A 23,716-nucleotide genomic window follows, 5' to 3' on the forward strand; every position below is an offset into this window, starting at 1 on the left:
CAGCAACACGTGACTGTGTGGGGTGGGGTGGGGTGGCTGGGCACCCATACATGTGACACCATTTTCTTATAAATACTCCTAATTATTGGTGCATTTTCTGCCAGATGTTAAACTCCTTCCACGCAAACTGCTGATCTCGACAAGTTCCAGCCCTGTTTGACTTCCCCTTTTTAAAAAAAAAAAAAAATCCGGGTACAGCCTGTGGCTGATGCAAGGGCTGAGATGCAGCCTCTTCTAGGAATGGACAGTATCAGTTTATATCAGAGACACCTGCAGCTTCCCACTCAGCTTTGCAAAGAACCCAGCCCCTGTGCTGCAGATTCCTGTGTGACCACAGAACATGAGAGTGCTCAGCCTCGGTGGGAGGACTGTAAGGGATTAATTGCATGCAGGCTGCTGGTTTCATTTTCATTCTCTGGGCTGCTCTTCTCAATGAATCATCAGACTCTGAATGAGTTTCCACAAACCTCCACCGTGGGTATCTTCACGCAAAGATTTCAGTTGTCGTGTGGCAGAGCGACGGGTTCCAATTTCTGCTCTCGACCTGCCTCGGAAAGCACTAGCTGCAAGTGTGTGGGCCGGGGCGTGGAGCAAACCACCAGAACAGGAGACATCAGAGCAGCTTCAAGAACCACGGGCTGTTAATTGCACAGGTGAGCACAGCATTCCCCAGCAGGTGCAGAGCAGCTCCCTCCCTCCAGTGCCTGGGTAGCTGGGCCAGACCTAATGCTGACAGACAGCTTGAACCCTGCCCAGGGCCAGCTCCAGGTTTTTTGCCGCCCCAAGCAAAAAAAAAAGAGTGCCGCTCCTTGAAAAGTGCCGCCCCAAGCACGCTGGTGCGTCGAGATGGCCCTGACCCTGCCTCTGCCTTGTTCTTATTCACTGGTGCTTTGGAAGCTGGAGGCAGCCGGGCCTTTGGAGGCCCATGGCTCTGTGATCCCGCTGGCAGTGGTTCTCCGCCTATGGACTGATCAGTCCGTGCTGGCCTGGGAGGCGGAGGTGGGGAATAGGGTTGGGAGGTGTCTGGTGGAGGGAGGTTCTCTCTCTTAAACCGCTCCCCAGAATGTTGTCATGTGAGCCCGCTGGAGTGGCAGTTGCCCTTCTGACAGAACCGCATCCCACGCGGCCCGCTTGGCACTGGAAGACCTGAGGAGTTTAGACTCACCCGGAGTCTGACCATCTCCCATTAGCCCTGCAGGACCTTGTAGGTGACACAGGTTTCCTCCCACAGCTGTTGGCAGGTACTCCCCCTCTCTTCCTGCCCCCCAAGCAGAGCTCTCTATACGGTCACTAAGTCCCTGGCCATTGTCAGTCTAACATGAGGGACACTCTGATGCTATGGTGACGGGCACTAGTACCAAACCCAGACAGACAGGACCCAGCCTGGGACATCAGGTCATGGCCAGTGCCGCAAGTACAATTGCCACTCTTTGTGGGGGGGAAGGCTCAGTAGATAGCTAGGAATTGAGGTCTGCACTAGCCTAGCACTTGGAAGACCTGGGTTTATCTCCTTGCTCCCCAATTTCCTCTGTGACCCTAGGCCAGGGATGCCGAAATGGGGGGATCCTGGGGGGAAGGGGCGGCATAGGAGCGGGGCCTCGGGGGAAGGGGTAGTGCAAGGGCAGGGCCTTGGGGAGAAGGGGTGGCATGGGGGCAGGGCCATGGCTCGGCCGCCGGTGTCAGGGGTGCCATTTAAAGGGGGTGGAGGGCTTCTGCCCCCCTCCCCTCAGTTTTGGCATATGTCCTAGCCCCAGGCAGAGCTCTTAACTGAGGGCACGTCTACACCGGCAAAGTAACAGTGCTGGCAGTTACAGTGCTGCTTAGAGAATGCTGAAGGAAAACCGCTGTTGTGTGTTCAGACTGACAGCTGCCTGCACAATAGCGTGTTCACACTTGCAGCACTTTTCACAGACAGCAAATGTGAAAAATCGGGATGGGGTGTGGGGTAATAGGAGCCTATATAAGAAAAAGACCCCAAAATCAGGACTGTCCCTATAAAATCAGGACATCTGGTCACCCTAAGCACTTGCGAAGCGGTGCACTCTGGGCAGCTATCCCACAGAGCTCCTCTTTCTATTCTGACGCATATGTGGAATGTGAGCTCTGCAGGGAGGTGGGGCTTCCAGGTTGTGCCCCTAGGGCAGGGAGTCAGTCTTTCGTTTACAAACAGGCAGAGTGATTCAGATAAGAATAAACATAAGCTTTCGTGGGTGAATACCCACTTGGTCAGACGCATGCTCCAATACATCTGTTAGTCCATAAGGTGCCACAGGACTCTTTGCTGCTTTTTACAGATCAACTAACAGGGCTACCCCTCTGCTACTCAGATAAGAAAGGGCTGTTAATTAAATTAAGGATCTGGAAGTCCTTAGATGAGCCTGTAAAACAGAAATGCCTCTGCGAGGGGGGGGGGGGAGGGGAGAGGGAGGTGCTTTAAGACAGAACACAGGGGATTCAGAAGACATACAGCCAAGGTTACATTAAGAAAAGAGGGAAATGTGAGGGGGATAGGTGAAAAGAAGGGGCCAAACCCAAGGGAAGGGATAGCATGTGGCACCATCACCACAGTATCTGAGCGCCTCACAATGTCTAACCTAAAAAGCGACAAAGAGTCCTGTGGCACCTTATAGACTAACAGACGTATTGGAGCATAAGTTTTCGTGGGTGAATACCCACTTCATCGGATGCATGTGAATGTCTAACCTATTTCTCCTCACAGTCCCTCAGTGATGTAGAGCAGTGCTCTTATCTCCATTGTACAGCTGGAGTACTGAGGCACAGAGAGTCTAAGGGCCAGATTTTCAAAGGTATTTTGGAACCTAATGGGATTTTCAAAGGCACCTGGAAGGTTAGATGCTTTGTAAAGCCCACTAGATGCCTAGCTGCATCTTTGGGTGCCTAAAAAGCTTTGAAACTCTGTCCCTAAGGTACTGGCCTGAAGCCATACAGGAAGTCCACGTGGGAAGTAGAACCCAGGTCTCTCAGGGCTAGCTCTCTATCCATTGGACCAGCCTCTCTCTCTGCTGCGTGCTGCAAAAAAGAGGATTCTGATAGATGGGAGCAAAACCAAGAAGGCCAGTTCTCTGAGACCCCAGCAAATGGTCCCAGGTGATTGTGAGAAAGAGATCATGCTTCAACGTGTAGATTGCTCTAAGGGGCATATGAATGTTTAACACATCTGGCATGTAAATACCTTGCAACCCAGTCTATAACAGTGCCACGCAAACACCTGTTCTCACTTTCAGGTGACATTGTAAATAAATAGTGGGCAGCATTATCTCCTGTAAATGTAAACAAACTTGTTTGTCTGAGTGATTCTCTGAGCAAGAAGTAGGACTGAGTGGACATGTAGGCTCTAAAGTTTTACATTGTTTTGTGTTTGAGTGCAGTTATGTAAAAAAATAATAATTCTACATTTGTAAGTTGTACTTTCACAATGAAGAGATTACACTACAGTACTTGAATGAGGTGAACTGAAAAATACTATTTCTTTTGGGTTTTTTTACAGTGCAAATATATGTAATAAAAATAATAAAGTGAGCACTATACACTGTATTATGTGTTGTAATAGAAATCAATATACACCTCTACCCCGATATAACGCTGTCCTCGGGAGCCAAAATATCTTACCACGTTATAGGTGAAACTGCGTTATATCGAACTTGCTTTGGCCTCGAGCATTTCCATTATTAATAGTCAGCAAACATGCCTGCCCTGACCCCCACCTACTTCCCACCCCCTGACTGACTCCTCAGAACCCCCGACCCATCCAACCCCCCCACTCCTTGTCCCCTGACTACTCCCTCCAGAGACCACCCACCCCAAATACCCCTCCCAAGACCCCACCCCCTGCCTAAGCCCCCCCTGCTCCTTGTCCCCTGACTGCCCCCTCCAGAGACCCCTCCCCGTCCCTAATCACCCCCAGGACTCCCACGCCCTATCCAATGCCCCCGTTCCCCATCCCCTGACCACTCTGCCCCCAGAACCTCTGAACCATCCAACCCCCCTGCTCCCTGTCCCCTGACCGCCCCCCGAGATGCCCCCCTGCCCCTTATCCAACCCCTCAGCCCCAACCTGGCACCCTTAACAAGCCACTGAGAGCAGCGTGTCAGAGCCAGACATGCTGACGCGCTGATCCGCTGGAGCGTGCAGCGCCGCCCCCCAGAGCGCTGTTTTACTACGTTATATCCAAATTTGTGTTATATTGGGTTGCATTATATTGGAGTAGAGGTGTACTTGAAAATGTAAATAAAATTCAAAATATTTATAATAAATTTAAATTAGTATTCTATTATTGTTCAACAGTGAGATTAAAATTGTGATTAATCGTGATTAATTTTTAATTGAGTTAATTTGTTACAAATAGCTCACATATACAAACATAATTCCAAAAAACATCATTTTGCTGCTACCTTTTTAAAAGCAACACATTTGGGTAAAAACACCATCAACACTAAAGCTTTTTCTCCAAATAAGCAAATCTAACTACTAGTGCATGAAATATAAATGTGTAGCTTTAAATGTATCAGCAGCAAAAAAGAAAAATCTTTTTCCATCTTTATCCATTCTAAGTGCACAGACAAAAAATAATAAAAACTGGTTTGTTATTAAACATCTTACAAACATAACAACAGCCAGGGCTTTGTTTTAGCTACAAATAAAATAAGTTGTAAGTGTAAGCAGGGTGTGAATGAGCTGTCCTTGACATCTAGTGATGAGCTGGGGGAAGACACTTCAGGAACAGCCTGACTTTGCATAGTCATGCCTACTCTGCCTAGGCATGCAGCACGATGATGGATCTGCTTTGCCAAAACGATCCCTTTTGGCTGGTGCTGGGTTACAGATCACTTCAGTATTGAGAGCCGGGGAATGCAATGTTCTTCTTATTGCATGAGTAAAGCAGTGGCAGCAGAGGCAACAGCAAACAGCCAGTTACAGGGCGCACAGTGACTGCATACATTGCTTGGTGCCTCTCCCCTGTTTCTGGGGTGAGAGGTGAACCCACCTCTGAACTCTGGGTCTTTGCTAACCAAAGACAGCCAACTGTGAGTAGGGTGCAGTGGGGGGGGAGGGGAAGGAGGTGATGTGTTAAAGAGACGTTTATTTGTAGGGCTTTCCCACCGCAAGGTGGGAAACTGAGGCAGAGGATACTGCATAATCCGCTGTGAGGTTGGGTTCGTTTAGGGTTGTGTGCTGGTGAATGTGGTGGTTGTATTTTCCCAAACTAATGCTTGGTTCCCTTTTCCTTTTCATGAAAGTTCTCTTTTGTAATACACACACTCAGTGCTCCTGAGAGGGGAAGTATTGGCTCTTAAAGGCACTCTGGGGTGGTGGTAAATTTTCTCAGATTACTAGGTGGGGGCTTCAACCAGCTCTGTGTTGTGTTAAGAGGAACCCCTTGATATTGAACGCAGCCCTTCTTGCTGCCGACTCCACCCAGCAGAAGGGTTAAATAAGATTTTAGCTTTATTAACAGCTAAAAAGTTTAACTATATTTTTATAACAGCTAATCAAATACAATTTGTAAATCCCAATTTTAAAATAAAAAATGTGCAAACCTTAAAGTACAACCAAATACACCTCTACCCCGATATAACTCGACCTGATATAACTCGAATTCGGATATAACACGGTAAAGCAGCACTCCAGGGGGGCGGGGCTGCGCACTGCGGCAGATCAAAGCAAGTTCGATATAACGTGGTAAGATCTTTTTGGCTCCTGAGGACAGCGTTATGTTGGGGTAGAGGTGTAGTTTTTCTATGGGTTTAAACTAAAATAAGGTTTTTGTTTATAATTGTGGTGTTATGAACCAAATCAGAGGTCTGATCCTATGGGGAACTGATTAATTAAAAAAGGGGACTATGTTGTAATAATTGGGCCTAGAAATTTAACTTAATTGTGAGCTCAACAGTAAAAACCATATGTAAATTCATACAATGTCACAATACCCTGTAATGAGAAGTGTAAATGGGAGAAGTTGCACAAGGAACACACAAAAACTAAATCAGTCCAAACGAAAAGGCTACTAATATAACTCAAGCACAAATATAACTTAAAATTGTGTTTGTTAAACAAGAAAAGTGTTAAACCAGCAAGCAGTGAACCAAAATCAGAAATTAGGGCTACTGTAATTGGCGGACAAAATAATGAGGGGAGGGCAAGGGTGCTGGAAAGGGCATGGGCGGGGAGTTATATACCCACATGGTGCCCGGGCACCAGCAATATTCAGAGCCCAGGGACCCAGCTCCACCAATGTTTGGGGCCGGGTCTCCCCCCGCCCAGCCCCACCTGCCGCCCCCCTGCACCTCCCCCAAGTGTCCCCCGGCCCCCCCTTTGCTGGCCCTGTGCATGTCCCTGGGCCCCGGAGGGAGCAGAGCATCCCTGCCTCTTCCGTGCAGCTCCATGCTGCCTCCCTGCAGCAACTGCTGCCGCAGGGTCCTAGGGCCGCCCATATCAACTGGCCCATATCAACTGCCAGGGCAGACTGACTCTGAGCCTGCCCTTCCCCCTCAGACCCCTTCCCTTTTCCGGCAGGACCCTCCAGCAGCATAGGACCCCCCACCCACAGTCACTGCTCCTGCCCCATGCTGGGCAAGGAGGCAGCCCCATCCCTCACCCCCAGTGAGGCTACAGTCAGGGGCAACAGCAGGGAGGAGGCGCACACAGCACTGCCCCCCCCCCCGCACTCACCACGGGGGAGGTGGGGGAGATTCCTGGACCTGAGAGGACAGTGACAGTGGTGGCGGTGAGTGTGCTGCTGGGGGGGGAGGTGTCAAAGTTAGACTCAGGACTCACAGTTTGTCAGACCACTCTGTTTTATTAGCACAGCGCTCTGCTAATAACACCCAGACAATGTGAGCACCATGCAAGACACAAACTATCTTATTTATACAGATAAAAAAGGCGTGAACTTAACAAGATAACAAAGGAAGCAGAATCTGACAAGTTTACCAGAGGCTAGACATGCAAAGTTAATTTCCTTACTAACTTTTACCAATCTCCGATTAATGTTTCACCATTAGCTTAAGTGGGCTCATTGTTTATGCCTTAATGTTTCTTTTCCTGAAACCTGTATTTCAACTTTTATTTCTGCTTAAAGGTCCATACAGCATTTCTTTAATCCATTCTTATTTTTACAATATAATTCATTCAACTTTCACAGCAGGAAAGGGGGGCTCCTCCCCCAGAGCTCGCTGCTGCCGGCAGGGAAAGGGCTGGGGGGGAGTCCTCCTCTCTGGCCCCTGTCCCGGAGCAGCCTGTCTGCACCCCAAACTCATCCCCAGCCCTGCCCCACCCCAGAGCCCATACCCCCAGCCAGAGCTTTCACACCCACTGCACCCTCAACCCTCTACCCTAGCCCTGAGCCCCTCCAACACTCCAAACACCTTATCCCCAGACCCAGCCAGAGCCCTCATCCCCCTGCACCCTAACTGTCTGCCCCAACCCTGAGCCCCCTCCTGCATCATGAACCCCTCATCCCCAGCCCCACCCCACCCCACAGCCCTCACCTCACACCCCAACCCTCTGCCATAGCCCTGAGCCCCCTCCCACACCTCAAACCTCTCACCTCCAGCCCCAGCCAGAGCCCTCACACCCTACACCCCTACCCTCGCCCTGAGCCCCTCCCACACCCCAAACACCTTATTCCCAGACCCAGCCAGAGCCCTCATCCCCCTGCACCCTAACTGTCTGCCCCAACCCTGAGCCCCCTCCTGCATCATGAACCCCTCAACCTCAGCCCCACCCCACAGCCCACGCCCCAACCCTCTGCCATAGCCCTGAGCCCCCTCCCACACCTCAAACAGAGGAGGGATAGCTCAGTGGTTTGAGCATTGGCCTGCTAAACCCAGAGTTGTGAGTTCAATCCTTGAGGGGGCCGCTTAGGGGTCTGGGGCAAAAATTGGTCCTGCTAGTGAAGGCAGGGGGCTGGACTCAATAACCTTTCAAGGTCCCTTCCAGTTCTAGAAGATTGGTATATCTCCAATTATTTATTTTTATTTAAACCTGTCACCTCCAGCCCCAGCCAGAGCCCTCACACCCTACACCCCTACCCTCGCCGTGAGCCCCTCCCACACCCCAAACCCCTCATCCCTAGCCCCATTCAGAGCCCTTATCCCCCCACATCATAACCGTCTGCCCCAACCCTGAGCCCCCTCCTGCCTCATCAACCCCTCATCCTCACCCCACACCTCACCCCTCTTCCATAGCCCTGAGCCCCACCCCAAACCCAGCCCCACCCCTGCACCCCCTCCCTCCTCCAAACTCCCTCCCAGAGCCTGCACCCCCTCCCTACACACCCCCTCCCATCCCCAAACTCCCTCCCAGCACCTGCACCCTGCACCCCTCCTGCACCCCAGACCTCCTCCCCCACCCCAAACTCCATCCCAGAGCCTTGGGCAGGTGGGGGGCAGAGTTTGGGTGGGGGTGGGTTCTGGGCACCACCAACATTTCTATAAACCTGTCGCCCATGGGAATGGGGGAGCCAGGAGGCCATAGCCCTCCCACTTTTTCCCAGACATAAGGGCAAGTGATGGGGCAGGGGGTGGATGGAGAAGAGCAATCGGGGGGTGGGGTCTTGGGTGGAAGGATGGGGTGGGGCCTCCCCCCACTGTTAGGGACCTTCTGCCGCTTCTGCGGGAGGAGCTATTCCGCTCCTTACTCGCATTTTGGGTTCTTAAAGAACAAGACTTAAAGAAAAAGAAAAACTGACTGCTGGAGGAGTGTAACCCAAACACCTCCGGAGTGTGGTGTTCTGTCCCATCTAGTGGCTGAGAGAAAGAGCTGCTGATGACCGGGGTCTGTCATTGTTACACGAGCTTCACCTTCATGGCTGTCACCCCTGCCTTGTCCTAGGACCCCGGGTCCTTGTCATCCTAAGCTTAAAACATTTCCTGACCAAGCCAAATGCCATTGTGAGGCTTTTTCCCTGCCCCTCTCCTCCAATGTTTCCTTTTCCTTCCACACCTTTCCTTCTGTCTAACCAGAGTCTGGCTTAGACAGCCAAACGTGTACATTTTACAACACAGCCGGACCCTGTGATCAAACCAAGGCAGCCAAGTGCAATGCCCTAAACAGCCCAACACTGGTACAAGTTTCCTGAGTCCCAAAGTAGCTAATAAAACTGCCTGTGTTTCTCTAGCAGTAAAAGTTGCAAGTAAAAATCAGAGACAGAAGCGCCATTTTTGATCTTTGGTGCTCTGTTCTGTCCCCTTTGTGTATCTTTGTCTTGTCTTCTAGGAAATGGAATTGGATTTCAACAGCTATTGCAATGACAGCTTAAGTCCATTTCAACTAACTTCTTTTCTCCACCCCAAAAAACCCTGTTATTATCATATTTAACACCATTTAAAAACTGTCAAACAGGGTTTTTTTTTCCATCTAAAAACCTCGCTCCAGCTAAAATACAAAAAAAGAGTTAAAATAAGTCTGTCTTAAAGCATTTGAAATGTAAAGTATTAGCTGTTTTTCCTTCTTTTCTGTATTTTTAATAGAAGGTGTCATAAACAGATAGTTAAGGGTTAATGCCTCTTTTACCTGTAAAGGGTTAAGAAGTTCACCTAGCCTAGCTGACACCTGACCAGAGGAACCAATGGGGGAACAAGATATTTCAAAAGGAAGGAGGGAAGTTTCCTTTGTTTAGAGTCAGTTTCAGTTTCAGTTGTAGTAAAAAAGATCAAGGAACCAGCCTCTTATCAGAGTAATACGTTTTAGAAAAGAATAAATAGGTTTATGTTTATTTTCTTTTGTAACTTGTCTTTGTGCAATTAGGGGAATAATCAAATTTGAGTATTCTTGTGTGTACTAAGGTTTTTGCCCAGGGGAACATCCTGTGTTTTAAATCTGTTGTCTGTGAGATCAGTTTGTATGCTATCTCCCAGGGGGGGTTTCTTTCTTTTACCTTTCTTTTCTTTAATTAAAAGCCTTCTTTTTTAAGAACCTGATTGATTTTTTTCCCGTTTTTTTTTAGATCCAAGGGGATTGGATCTGGACTCACCAGGGATTGGTGGAGGGGAAAAGGGAGGGGGAAGGAGTAATTCTTCCTTGTTTTAAGATCCAAGGGGTTTGGATCAGTGTTCACCAGGGAATTGGTGGAGGAGTCTCTCAAGGCTACCCAGGGAGGGGAAGGTTTTGTGGGGGAAGACAGAGTTTTCCATATGACTCAAATATTTGGATGGTGGCAGCAAAACCAGATCTAAGCTGGTAATTAAGCTTAGGAGGTTCAAATGCAGGTCCTCATATCTGTACTCTAAAGTCCAGAGTGGGGGTGAAACCTGTGACAGAAGGTTAAAATGATTTTTAATGGTCTGTTTGCCACGGCACTAAGCAAGATAAAGTCTCTGTATACCCAACCCAAAATCTTGTTTAACGTTAAACAGTGAGAGTTTTACATTCACTCCTTTGGCCTATACCAGGGGTAGGCAACCTATGGCACGTGTGCCAAAGGCGGCACACAAACTGATTTTCAGTGGCACTCACACTGACCGGGTCTGGCCATCAGTCCAGGGGGCTCTGCATTTTAATTTAATTTTAAATGAAGCTTCTTAAACATTTTAAAAACCTTATTTATTTTACATACAACAATAGTTTAGTTATATATTATAGAGTTATAGAAAGGGACCTTCTAAAAACATTAAGATGTATTACTAGCACACAAAACCTTAAATTAGAGTGAATAAATGAAGACTCGGCACACCACTTCTGAAAGGTTGCCAACCCCTGGCCTATACAGTCCATCTAAATTAGTGCAACAGTTTTGGCACCCAAGATGGGGCCTAAAGGGTTAATACATATCCAGTAGCTAATATCTTAGCAAATAAGCAATTGGTTTTTAAAGATGATTTAAAACAAAAATTTGTTTTAAAATTTTACATGTGTTATTCTAGTTTGCAAAGCCAACCATTAATGCTTTTGTTTTTTAAAAGGTTTTTTTTTAAGTTATAAATTCTTTTACATTTTTTTAACAAATGTTTTGTTTTGTTTTCTTTTTCCCCCCCTTTATTTTAGGGTTTGTAGTTTTTATAAACAGTAAAAACTTTAAAGTTTTAATGTAAAAGTATATTAGAAAAGGAAAAATAGGAAAATAATATTTTAAATTGTTAGATTGCTAAAGCAATCTTTTACTAAAATGCCAACTTAATTAAAAGCTGCTACCGCATTAACTATACATTAAATCTCAAACCACCAAAAGCTATTGCAACATCAAACTTTTTTTTGTAATTTTTGTAAAAAATATCAATCCCAAAGAGCCAGAAGCTGCATTTTCTACCTTTGCTGTTCTTTTCTGACCCCTTTGTGTGTCTTCATCGTGTTTTGTTTTCTAGGAAACAGGACTCGACTTCAACAGGAACAGCAACAATGACGGCTCCAACCCATCTCAACTAACTTTTTCTCTTCCTTCTAAAATCTCTCTCCAGATAAGAAAAAAGAAAACAGTTGCTGAAATAAATTTTACTTACTACTCTGTATTTAAAATGCTTTAACTGTTTTTCCTTCTTTTCTATATTTTTAATAAAAGGTTAGCAAGCTCTTGAATGGTATTTGCTATGATACTAAGCAAAGTAATGTCTCTGTATACCACTTGCTTAACACTGTTTAATGTTAAACAGTGATGGGGTGATATTAACACCTTTGGGCCATATAGACCATCTAAATTAATACAATAGACCTCACCAAATGCTTTGGCATTTGGTCTTTTCAGAGACCCCTAGCTCAGAGGGGCCCAAACGAGGCTGCTATTTTCCCCATGGGATCCTGAGTGAGTTCATGCAGATTGGAAAGGAACCCAAGGTTCAAGATATTGGTCTAGCCCCTTCAGTGCTGCTTGCCTGGGAACACTGCAAAATTCTGTGGCAGCTGCTTGCTGCCTGCTGGTGTTTGAGGAAGATGATGGAGGTTCTCATTAATTTATTCCTCTGTAAATCTCTCCTTGGGCTGGCATAGAGCCAACTTAGCATCTTCAAGCCACCTCTCCTCCCAGTCTTGGGTGCACATCTGGGGCAATGGGTGTCTCCCTGTCCTAGGACTCCCCAGCTGCAAGAATGGTCCCTTGGGGCCATTGGCAGCCAGCACAATGTAGAGAATCCCCGAGGCTGCTCTAAATTGTTCCTTGGGACAAGACCAGTCTCAGCAGCCACAGGATCAAGGAGCTGCAAAGGTGGTTTAGAGGCATCTTTGTGCCACCTTATTTCCCCTCCCCTCCCCCCCATGATGTCAAGCACCCAAAGGCTAGTCCTGAGGATCTGGCCCAGAGTCTCATGAAATGGCTAGCTGGTCACAAATTCTCTAAAGCCATAACAAGCTCCCTTCAGTCTGATCCTCTCTCACCACGGTAACAGAGGGTCACTTGGCCTTAAAGAGCTCCTGAAGCAGGAAAGAGAGGACCCTCAGAAAGCTTTGAGGTTAGATTTTCAGAGGTCGCTGCTTGCATTTTAAGGGCCAGTTTTGAGCCCTTGTGCGGAAAATGACTGACTAACCACCCCACCAAATCAGTGCACGTAGGCCAAATTCCAGCCCTTTGTGGGAAGTGTGCATGAGAGAGATTTGCACAGGCGATCTACAAGTAGTGTGGGAAGGACACAGTTGGGATGGAGGGCACCTGGCCATCCAGGCTAGGCTGGGTTAGCAGTCACCTCTTGCTGCACCTTCTCTCCCCCCCTCACCAGGATTTGGGGCTATTGGATCTGCCCTGTGTTCAGCCTGATTGCCCATATCCCTGTTGCTTCACCAGCCCCAATGCCACGGTCCCTTGGAAAGAACCATTTCAGAGCAGTGCCCTGTAACATGCAGGGCTAAACCACCCCAGAGGTGGCTTCATGTCAGTGATCAGTGCATAAATTGTATAGGTTTATGAAGTGCTTTGGGATTCTTCACGACACTCTAAAAATCCAAGATCTTATTTATTGTGCCTGTCCCTTTGCCTCATCCCTAGCTGCTTTTTAACAATGTCTGGGACTGTCCTCTGGGCTGTTGTTTTTATCAGTGTTTAAGATGTCTGGGTGTGTCTGTTTGCTGCAGATGTCTCATGAAACGGAAAGACCCAGTGTCCAAACTTCCCCGATCATCCCCAAACCTCGGGAAGGAAGGGCTCACTACGCAACCTGGGGCTTCATTGTTCTCTGCATCTTTGCCCTGTATCACATGGAGCAGTCCTGGCACCATCCCGCAGAGTACATCACCTTCTACTTCGCGGCCCTGCAGATCGGAGCTCTGCTCAGAGGGGTTTGTAACTTCATGGAAGAGATTTGGCACATGCAATCCAGGTGACTGAGTTTACAGCTCTCTGCTCTTGAGAGGCATGCTCAGGCTGGCACTTGTAAATGGTCCAGGAAAGAAAGTAAGAGAACTAATCCCTGTGAGGAAGGCGGGCGAACGTAGGTGCATGGTTCCTACTAGCTATACAGGAGCCGTAAAGGAATACAAAGAAGCATAGGCTTTGCAATCTGGTCAGTGATGGTTTCCCATCTGCCCCACTCTCCTTTCTCTTGATGTCCCTCAGGTTTCTTTGCTCAATCCCTCCCTCTTCTCTCTCCCTCTCTCTAGTCTCTTGTGCCTTTACTATTGGGAGCAACTCTGCAGATTGCCCATTACCCATAATGCCCAGGCAAGAAGCTGCATGACTATTAAGTCACAACTTAGGGCTGTCCCATGCCTATGTCCCACACACCTATTAAAGCCCATGGGATCTACGTGGGAGGACATCATCTGAGGGGGTTCTCTCATGTTGTCCTATGTGGGGTCAGGGTTTGCTTCGTCTCTGGCGCAGGTTCACGTCCAAACCCACCAGATCTCAGATGTCCCTGGGTGCCATGTCACCCCAGTGGAGTCAGGCTGCCTGGGCCTGCCCTGGCTGAGGCAAAACCCAAGGTCTCCAGTGCAGAAGGCTCTCCAGCAATGGCACTCCACACTGGGGCTGGATTGCCTTCCCCAGTAAGCTCTACAGTGTTGGTTGGGGAGGCGGCGGGCACTGCCGTAGCTGTTACTTCCCCAGCGTGGGCTCACCTGCTCCCTGCTGGCTGAGTCCCCATCTATGTGGACAGTCTTTTATAGGGACCACCTGGGCTGGGGAGGGAAGAGAATGGATAGAGGTAAATAGTGATGTCCCCCAGTGGTCTATACTGGGCCCGTCCTATTCAACATATTCATAAATGATCTGGAACAAGGGGTAAACCGTGAGCTGGCAAAATTTGCAGATGATACAAAATTACTCAAGATAATTAAATCACAGGCAGACTGTGAAGAGCTACAAAAGGATCTCACAAAACTGGGTGACTGGGCAACAAAATGGCAGATGAAATTCAATGTTGAAAAATGCAGAGTAATGCACGCTGGAAAATATATTCCCAACTATACATACAATATGATGGGATCTAAATTAGCTGTTAGCACTCAAGAAAGAGATCTTGGAGTCATTGTGGATAGTTCTCTGAAAACATCCATTCAGTGTGCAGCAGCAGTCAAAACAGCAAACAGAATGATAGGAATCATTAAGAAAGGAATAGATAATATGACAGAAAATATCATATTGCCTCTATATAAATCCATGGTACGCCCACATCTTGTATACTATGTGCAGATGTGGTCATCCCATCTCAAAAAAGATATATTGGAATTTGAAAAGGTTCAAAAAAGAGCAACAAAAATGATTAGGGGTATGGAACGGCTTCCATAGGAGGAGTGATTAATAAGATTGAGACTTTTCAGCTTGTAAAAGAGACGACTAAGGGGAATATGATAGAGGTCTATAAAATCATGACTGGTGTGGAGAAAGTGAATAAGGAAGTGTTATTTACTCCTCAGAACACAAGAACTATGGGTCACCAAATGAAATTAATAGGCAGCAGATTTAAAACAAACAAAAGGAAGTATCTTTTCACACAATGCACAGTCAACCTGTGGAACTCGTTGCCAGAGGATGTTGTGAAGGCCAAGACTATAACAGGGTTAAAAAAAAAATGAGATAACTTCATGGAGGATAGGTCCATCAATGGCTATTAGCCAGGATGGACGGGGATGGTGTCCCTAGCCTCTGTTTGCCAGAAGCTGGGAATGGGTGACAGGGGATGGATCACTTGATGATTACCTGTTCTGTTCATTCCCTCTGGGGCACCTGGCATTGGTCACTGTCAGAAGACAGGATACTGGGCTAGATGGACCTTTGATCTGACCCAGTATGGCCATTCTTATGTTCTTTTCAATGCAGTGGGGCTATCTCCTTCTCAGGGCAGGGGTGTGCTGAGTCTGGAAACCCCTCCGCACGCCGATCTGCAGGGTGCAGACTGACAGCCCTGCCTCCTTGTCTCCCTTTTCCTCAGATACCGCAACAGCTGGTGGAGGGTGGTGGTTGCCTGCCTGAGCCCGAGTCTGCGCCGCCATATGCTCCTGCTGCTGATCAGCATCTGCGCCCACATGGCCCTGTTCGGCGAGACTGAGCTGCAGCTCTTCCTCAACCTCATCCTCCTCTGCCTCTGCCAGCTCCTCAGCTTCGCCTTTGGGCTTCAGGTAAGGGCAGGACACCCCAATCTCCAGCAGCCTGGCAATACACCCCTCTGCTCCCCAGAGAATCCCCAGCAATCCTGGCAGGCGTAGGCCAGGCCTGCGTAACCCAGGCTATGTGGCGCTCTGCCCTCCACTAGTGGACAGGCCACATATAACATTTTGAGTCCTTTAGCTACACCCTTTGGCTAAGGAGCCTGGGTTCTCTAGTTCACATCATGGACTCATGCTTTAAGGTCCTGAATTCCCCACAAGTAGTGACCCATCCCAAGGTGTTTCATTGCAGCTGCACATGGGAATTGCAACAACTGAACCTAATCAGTTTCTCAATCAATGTTGTGAACTCATTGGGACCCCCTGCGGTGGCTGATCTGAAGTGGATTGGAGTATTGTTCATCTCAGTCTAGCTTCATTCGTCGCCTTACAGGAAGAGCTAGGAGAAGTGGGATGAAGCTGAGCAAAGGAAAACTGAGAATGAAGATAGCTCACATGGCAGGGGGCTGTGCTGGGGCTGTACATCCTGTCTGGGCTGTAAAAATCACCAGCGCTAGTAAGCATTCCCACTAGTAATAATAGGAGATGCTTCTTCAGGAAAAGATGTCTGTGGAAGACATTCCTTGGTCCTTTATATCTGGACTGGGGCAAGCACTGAGGATTATGCTTCAGGGAACGATCCTGCATCACAAAGAGGATGGAGAGCTAAGCTGCTAGGTCAGGCCCATCTCTGATCCCTAGGGACGTTTAATCTGTTGCAAGGGAGATTCAGGTTAGATATTAGGAAAAGCTTTCTGACTCTAAAGGTAGTTAAGCCCTGGAACAGGCTTCCAAGGAAGGTTGTGGAATGCCCATCACTGGAGGTTGTTAAGAACAAATTGGACAAACACCTGTCAGGGATGGTCTAGGTTTAGTTGGTCCTGCCTCAGCGCAGGAGGCTGGACTTGATGCCCTCTCAAGGTCCCTTCCAGCAGGGCTGGCTTTAGGCCGATTTCCCCCGATTTCCCCAAATCGGGCCCCATGCCTAAGAGGGCCCTGTGCCCAGCCAGAGTGCAGCAAGCCCGTGGCCCCGCTCCCTGGGCAGAGCGCTGCAAGCCCTGTGGCCCTGCTCCCCGGCCAGAGCACTGCAAGCCCGTAGCCCTGCTCCTCCCGCCGGAGCGCTGCAATCCCCGCGGCCCTGCTCCCCCGCCCGGAGCACTGCAAGCCCGTGGCCCTGCTCCACCCACCGGAGCACAGCAATCCCCGCGGCCCCACTACCCCGGCCGGAGTGTGGCAAGCCCCACGGCCCCGCTATCCCGGCTGGAGCCCAGCAACCCCGCAGCCCCGCTACCGCGGCTGGAGCGCTGCAAGCCCCGCGGCCCCACTCCCCTGGCCGGAGCGTGGCAAGCCCCGGGGCCCAGCTCCCCTGGCTGGAGCGCGGCAAGTCCCATGGCCCCGCTACCATAGCCGGAGCACGGCAATCCCCACCCCGCTACCCCGGCCAGAGCCCAGCAACCCTGCGGCCCCGCTCCTCCAGCCGGAGCACGGCAAGCCCCGCAGCCGCTCCCCCGGCCGAAGCGCAGCTCTCCGAAGTGCTGCCGAAGACTTGGAGCGCTGCCCAGTGAGTACAAGCCCCACGAATCGGGCCCCACACTTGCTAAAGCCGGCCCTGCCTTCCAGCCCTGCATTTCCATGATTCTAAGATGGAACCTCACCATGTTTGCTGTGGCCGATGAACCCTGCCTTGTCTGCACATGCTGCTCTTCTTCCAACTGAACGGTTTTAGAAGCCACGATGCAGCAAAATTCTTTTCATTAGTACAACCCCATTAATATTTGATATCATCGTCCTGATGCCACCATCCGTCTCGGTAGGGAAGCTAGTGAACTACTCAATTCAACTAGCTTTTAATGAGAACTACCACCCCAGGGTTCCAGTATCATCCCCAGCACCCGCAGAACTGCTACATTAGAATGTTGGCATTTTTAAACCTGGCACTCAAGTGAATGCTTGGGAAGAGAGGTATATTTAGCTGCTATCTACAAAGGGTTAATTAATGGGAGTGCTGCAGAGCTGCCCTCTGCTCTCGATAATGCCAGTGTAAATCCAGGGTATTTCTAATGACTTCATTAGGGTTTCTCTGAATTGACACTCCAGATTCAAAGATTAGAAAACATGCCTTACGATGATAGACTCCAGAAAGCTCAATCTAGTTATTTTAGCAAAGAGAAGATTAAGTGGTGAGTTGTTTACACTCTATAAGTATCTACATGGGGAACAAATATTTAATAATGGGTTCTTCTTTATAGTTTTCTCTGCTAGACTGAAGATTCAATAGCTGGAGGTTGAAGCTAGACAAATTCAGACTGGAAATAAAGCATACATTTATAATGGTGAGAGTGATTAACCATTGGAACAATTTACCAAAGATCATGGTGGATTCTCCATCACTGGCAATCTGTAAACCACGACTGGGTGTCTTTCTAAAACATCTGCTTTAGGAATTATTTTGGGGAAGTTCTTTGGCCTGTGCGATACAGAAGGTCAGATTAGTGATCACAATGGTTCCTTCTGGCCTTGGAATCTACGACACCACTAGAACTGAGAGCAGAGTTTGGCCTATGGTGAGAAATAGAGACCCTTACAGAAATTTTGAACTGAGAGGATTTTGGTGTGAAAGGAGGATCTAGGATGCCTAAGGGGTTTGAACATCTAATCTATATAATACAATTCTGGGATTATCACCAGTCTCTGTGTCACGCTGAAATTTAGACTCTCTGTTGAGTCAGGGTGAAGTGATGAACACAGCTACAAAAATGGTTGAGAGCTCTTTTGTTTAGAATATCACCAGGTTCAGTCGTCACTGAGATTCACCGTCAGTTACCATCCAAGTTTTAAATTCTAGGCCATTTTGACTTCTCAGATTTCACCCCTGCAGCAGCAAGACATGTATCTATGCCATGCCAAGAGTCCTAGGCCATGGTGATATCAGAGGTAACTCAGCCAATCACCACCCTTATTCTACAGCTAATTTGCATGCAGTAATTTCATGGGTTGTAGAGGTAGACTGTGCAGATAATAGATCACGTGGCTCAGCTGCCATACCTGTGTGACAGCACGGGTTTCCAGCCACTGGTCCACACTAAAATTGTCAGACACTTAGGTGGCTTTGAGCATCTCAAGCAGGGCACTTGCAGGCTGGATTTCTGGGCTGTATTCCCAACTGTGCTGCTGAAGCCTTAGGCCTCATAGTGGTGTATAGCAGACCTGGAAGTTACACGTGTGTGTGGTCAGAATCGGGCCTGCTCTTTGAGTTGGGGTAAGACACTTAACCCTGGTGGGCCGCCCTTTCCTCATCTGTTAAGGGAAGATGATGACTGACCTGCCTCGTAGGGCTGCTGTGGGAGTTGAGTAGGGTTGGGTTTATAAACTCTTTGAGGAGTTCTAGACCTGCAGTGTATGGCTCATGCAAGGGAAAGCATGGCTGCTTGGCTTTCAGGTGTATTCAGAGAGACGGCAGGAGACACAGTCACCAGTGGGTGTGGGGGAAATTCTGCTTAGCTTGTAAGATGGTTTAGTTATGGCATTTCTTCCTTCAATCTGTAGAGTCCCTCTGCAGTGGAAATGTCTGAAATCTGTGAAAAGAACAACCGCAACGTAGCACATGGACTAGCCTGGTCTTACTATGTGGGGTATTTAAAGTTAGTTCTGCCACGTAAGTAGTTGTTTCCCTGTTTGTATGGGAATACAAAATCCTTTGTAATAAAACTCCTCCTTTGCACACGTTAAAGGGGAGCCAATGAGCCAGTCAGAAAGCTGCTACCCTGACTTCATTTGTCTCTGCTCCATGTTCTCTTCCTCTAAGGCCTTAAAGACTTGATCAGTGAGTTCAACAGAGCCAATAACAATGTGCTGAAGTGCAAGGAGACCTGGAAATTGCACATCCTTCTCCCGGTGAGCTGTGAGATATATGATGACCTGCAGAAGGCTGACAGCCACATTCAGTACTGGAAGGATCTCCCGGCGCTGCAGCTGGACCGTGCTGGCACTAAATGGAGAAGCTACAAACAAAGCATCTATACAATTTTGGGTGAAGACAAAAAGGTACATTTATCATCACGCTTCTCTAGCTGAAGGGCCACGGGAAGGACGGATGTGAGCAGAGACGGGCCTGGGACACAAAGTTTAGCTGTGGATCCAAATTCCCCAAAGGGTTGAGAAATTCAGGTGCTGGATTTTGGCTTGGGCCCACCTCTAGCCAGGAGACATGAATGTAGGAGTGTAAAGATGGCCATGCTCCAAGATAGGGCTGTAGAGCCTCCACAGGGCCAGTTCAGAACAGCATCCAGCAGTTGGGATGAAGAGAAGCACATGCCTTTGCACAGCCCTGGGATTCACACAAGGCCTTTCCTTGCAGCCATAAACCTTTGCAGGAAAATCCCAGTTTACTTAGCTGTATGCAAACTCTCTACACAGTAAAGCTCCTATCTGCATTAATCCAGCTACACCCAGGAGCTGCACTGACCCTGTTGTATTGACAGCAAAAACAGCCTTGGACGTATACCCTCATGCAGTAGGATAAGGCCTTCCTGTTCCAGCCTCCTTCCATCCCCCAATATACACACTGCCAGCTTGATCACCATCCCTGATTCCCTCTCCCTGTTCCCATTTGTCACTGGCACTATCAGGCCGTGGCAGACACTGAAGTGCCTTGTCCCCCTGCCTGCTTGGACAGCAGAGCACTGACTGCACCAGTCCGGCTGCCCAGCGTAGAGGCAGAGCCACCCCCATGCTCGTGAGCAGGCAGAGAAAGCAGCTGTGAGGAGTCTCTTGGCTGCCCAGGGCCAAGGGCCAGTGGGGAGAGAGCTGGGGTGGTCCTTGCATGGGCACACAGGGCCCCCAAAAGCCTAGCTTTGACCCTGCTTGGCAGAGCTCTGGCAGCTGCTGTGTTGTGCATAGGAGGGGGCACCAAAGGGTTCAGCCAGTAGCGCTGGGATTCCCGGGGGCCAGCCGCCTGGGGAGGGATGCCTTAGCCGTGGTCTCAGGACTGCTGGGGTAATGACCAGGTCTCTCCCTCTCTTGTCCCTCTAGCTGAATTACTGCATTGTGGAATACGCCCCCCCGCTGCAGTCCCTCTATGCTATGTCCCAGGATGAAAGTGCCGCCTTCAGCAGGGAGGATCGCCTGGAGCAAGCCCAGCTCTTCTGTAGGACCTTGGGGGAGATCTTACAGCACTCCAAGGAATGTGCGGGCTGCTACCGGCTCATTGTGTATGAGGGTGAGGAGTTGGGGGACTGCACCAGGGGAGGAGAAGTGCTGGGGTCTTATCCACACCCTGATCCTCAGGCACAGGAGCTTACTGTGGCCTCCGGCACACTCCCAGCACGGCAGTTAGTAGCAGGATTATACCATCATCTCTCTGGTGCTCTCTGGTGTTCACTGTGCTGGGTAAGAGGGGCTCAGGGTCCCCATCATAAGTCACATGGGCCCTTTAATGCACATGGGCTCCTGTGGCATGGGGGGCTGGGTCCTCTCACACCACAGCCCCTTGGGCCATGGGGAGATTTCTGCAGTGCACTGGGGACCTTTCGTGTGCAAGGCCTCCTGATTAATGGGGTCCCTGATGCCCCTCCCCAGGCTCTAAGACAGGGGGGATCCCAAAACACAGCCACTATCCCTCAGAGGTGACTGATGCTGTGGGGTAGGAAAGCCCCATTTAGCCAGTTTTGCCCTCTGCCTGTTTCTCCTGAGTTTGCTGGAACTGGACGACAAAACCCCAGCAGGGCTTCCTGAAAAAACACTTGGAGAGGAACATTTCTCATTTTGCTCAAATTGTGAGTGAAAATTTTCCGTTTTTTTAGTTTTGTTTTGGTGGGGGGAAAACACACCCACTCACTCTCACTTTTCTCTACTGGAGAAAGGGTGGGAAAAGTTGAAGAAGTGTGAGAATGGGGTTTTTTCCCTACTTTCTCTTGCTTTTTTGTGTGTATTCCCCCGTTTTCCACCAGGGAAAAAATGTAAAACTGCGGGAGGGGCAGGGGCAGGAGTTCCCACCAAAATGAAAATTCCCAACGAAATTCAAAAATTTCTTTTTGAAATTCATTGATAAATGAAATGTTTCCACCTTTTGGAGCGGGGGAGAGAGAAATTTTTCATTTTGGTCAAAAGGTGTTTTCTTTCCCCTCCCCCCAAAATGTTTGGCTGGAAGAGCATCCAAACAGCTTTACATTTCACCCTTTCTGCCAACAATTAGCAAGTCTAATGCCAGACACCTGGCTGCATTGGCAGCTGCAAGGCTTGAACCTGTAAATTTTAGGTTAGCTCATATTGTACTAAGCTCCTGGACCTCTAGCTGTGGCCTGGCTGCCACTAGAGGCACCAGAGTGCCCCACCAAGTAGGTGTGAGATGCATGGGCAGCAATGGTACCTCTTCTTGCTGAAGGGTTTGGAGGCTCTGCTTGCTGGAAACTCAGCTTGCCTTGGATTCCAGCCCATTGAAGCCGGTGGGGTTTGTTTTCTATTTTATTTTCCAGAATCGGGAGACAACGACAGCCATTTCCTGTCAAAGGAGATCCTAAGGCACATCAGACAGCAGCACTTGGAGGAATACACCATGTGTGAGGGGAATCACGAGTCCACCACCTTCCTCTCAACAGAGCCCAATATCCTGATCAGTGACTCGGAGCTACCCGGGCCTCTGCGGAGCGATGGCTTCTGAAACGTGTGGGTGGGACTGGCAGGTTACTCTCTCTTCAAGCCAGTGGCATAGCCAGGTTCTAAGAGCAGGGGGAGCAAACATAAAAAAGGCACCCCCCCTTGGCTCTTCCTCTGGCCACACCTCCCTTGGCTCCTCCTCCGGCCACTCTGCGCCCCCCTCTTTGGCTCCTCCGGCCACGCTGCGGCCATGATGCGCCCCCCCCCTCCTCCGGCCGCGCCGCCTCCCTCTTGGAGTCTTGGACCCAACCCCCGGAGCAGCGCTCGGCAGCATCCCGGGCCCCCACCCTCCCAAGGGGCTTCCGAACCACTTGTGGCGACTGGCAGCTCCGTCCGCCTCGTCCCCCACCTCATTGCTGGCTTGAAAAGACTTCTGTGCACACCGCCCTCCGCCGCCTCCCCCTGGTCTCTGGGGAGATTGACTTGAGGAGAAAGGGCAGCCCCTAAGGAAGCATGGAGGGGGAACTCTCACCTGACCAACGCCAGCCTGAGCGCGGGAGACGCCGGGCAGGCTTCAGCAGCGCTTCTAAGCGAGAGAGGCGAACTGTGTCCTGAAATAACCCTGCAACTAGGGCAGCGGGGGGCAGGGGGAGTAATGGGCTGAAAGAGGAGAGCGGGAACGAGCCCGGGCTCTGTTTCTCTTTCTGTTCCCTGGGCCATCCTGGTTGGCTCCTCCGGCCGTGCCGTGCCGCCCCCGCGGCCCCGGCCCCTCGCATGGCTCCTCCGGCCACGCTGCACCCCCCCCATGGCTCCTCTGGCCATGCTGCACCCCCCCACATGGCTCCTCTGGCCGCGCTGCGGCCATGCTGCGCCCCCCCTACTCCTCCAGCCGTGCCCACCGCCCCCCCCCCATGGCTGGTGCTATGGTAACCCCTAACTAAGGCACCGCTTTTGGAAAATGTGCTGAGGGGAAGCTGCTGCTTCCCCTGCACCCCCCCTAGCTATGCTACTGCTTCAAGCATACAAAGAGAGAGGACCAAGACAGTTAGGGCCGTCCTTAGGCATATGCAGCATATACGGCTATGTAGGGCACCCGAAAATTTGGCGCACCCCTGGGTCTTAGTGTCCACCCTTCCACCTTTTCCTATCCCTGTTCTGACCCTTCCTGCAGGCTCCCACCACAGCTGGCTGCTGCAGCCTGGTGAGTCTTCCTCCTGAGGGGATCTAGTACTTAAAAGTGAAAAAGCCTGCCAGACATATTAGCACAACATTGAAACTGTTAAAGAGCCATTCAAGTGGTAATGAAGCCATTTAACAGGCATTTGCCAACCCCCAGGTATGTACTGTCAGTTTCTGAATTTACTGACAAAAACAGTTCTGCATTACTGTAATATTTACTCCGAACATGTTAGTCTACAAGACCTTAGTTTAAAATTTTCTTTAAAAATATTTCATTAGTGAGTTGGTGAAGATTATAAAATCACATCTCTAAAAAATCCTTGCATAGATTTTTAAATGCAAAATTTGAGTATTCATCTTTAACCTTAAATGCTTGGATCTTCAGACATATAGTTTTTTAAATAAATCCTTCAAAAGA

General features: G+C 49.4%; 1 protein-coding gene across 4 annotated transcripts; it reads left to right on the plus strand.

Moving 5' to 3' along the window:
- The first annotated feature begins 230 nt into the window (after positions 1–230).
- On the plus strand, positions 231–23,338 carry STING1 (stimulator of interferon response cGAMP interactor 1). 4 transcript variants are annotated; one of them, XM_045028019.1, is made up of 7 exons: positions 231–653; positions 13,015–13,259; positions 15,312–15,498; positions 19,072–19,180; positions 19,331–19,569; positions 20,557–20,743; positions 21,999–23,338. In XM_045028019.1, exons 2-7 carry the CDS (start codon positions 13,015–13,017, stop codon positions 22,181–22,183), a joined length of 1,152 nt encoding a protein of 383 aa, XP_044883954.1. In that variant the 5' UTR covers positions 231–653; the 3' UTR covers positions 22,184–23,338. The 4 variants fall into 4 exon arrangements, with proteins under 4 accessions (XP_044883954.1, XP_044883956.1, XP_044883955.1 ...); XM_045028021.1 differs by lacking the exon at positions 231–653 and adding an exon at positions 1,107–1,241; XM_045028020.1 differs by lacking the exon at positions 231–653 and adding an exon at positions 1,109–1,204.
- Positions 23,339–23,716: the final 378 nt, after the last annotated feature.

The sequence above is a fragment of the Mauremys mutica genome, chromosome 8 (assembly GCF_020497125.1).
Source record: "Mauremys mutica isolate MM-2020 ecotype Southern chromosome 8, ASM2049712v1, whole genome shotgun sequence".
Lineage (NCBI taxonomy): Eukaryota > Metazoa > Chordata > Testudines > Geoemydidae > Mauremys > Mauremys mutica.

Excerpts from the sequence above, each read along its gene's own strand:
- STING1 (XM_045028019.1), top strand. The coding sequence starts at position 13,015 with ATGTCTCATGAAACGGAAAGACCCAGTGTCCAAACTTCCCCGATCATC. Across the intron at positions 13,260-15,311 it reads ATTTGGCACATGCAATCCAG|ATACCGCAACAGCTGGTGGA; the intron begins GTGACTGAGTTT and ends CCTTTTCCTCAG. Across the intron at positions 15,499-19,071 it reads GCTTCGCCTTTGGGCTTCAG|AGTCCCTCTGCAGTGGAAAT; the intron begins GTAAGGGCAGGA and ends TTCAATCTGTAG.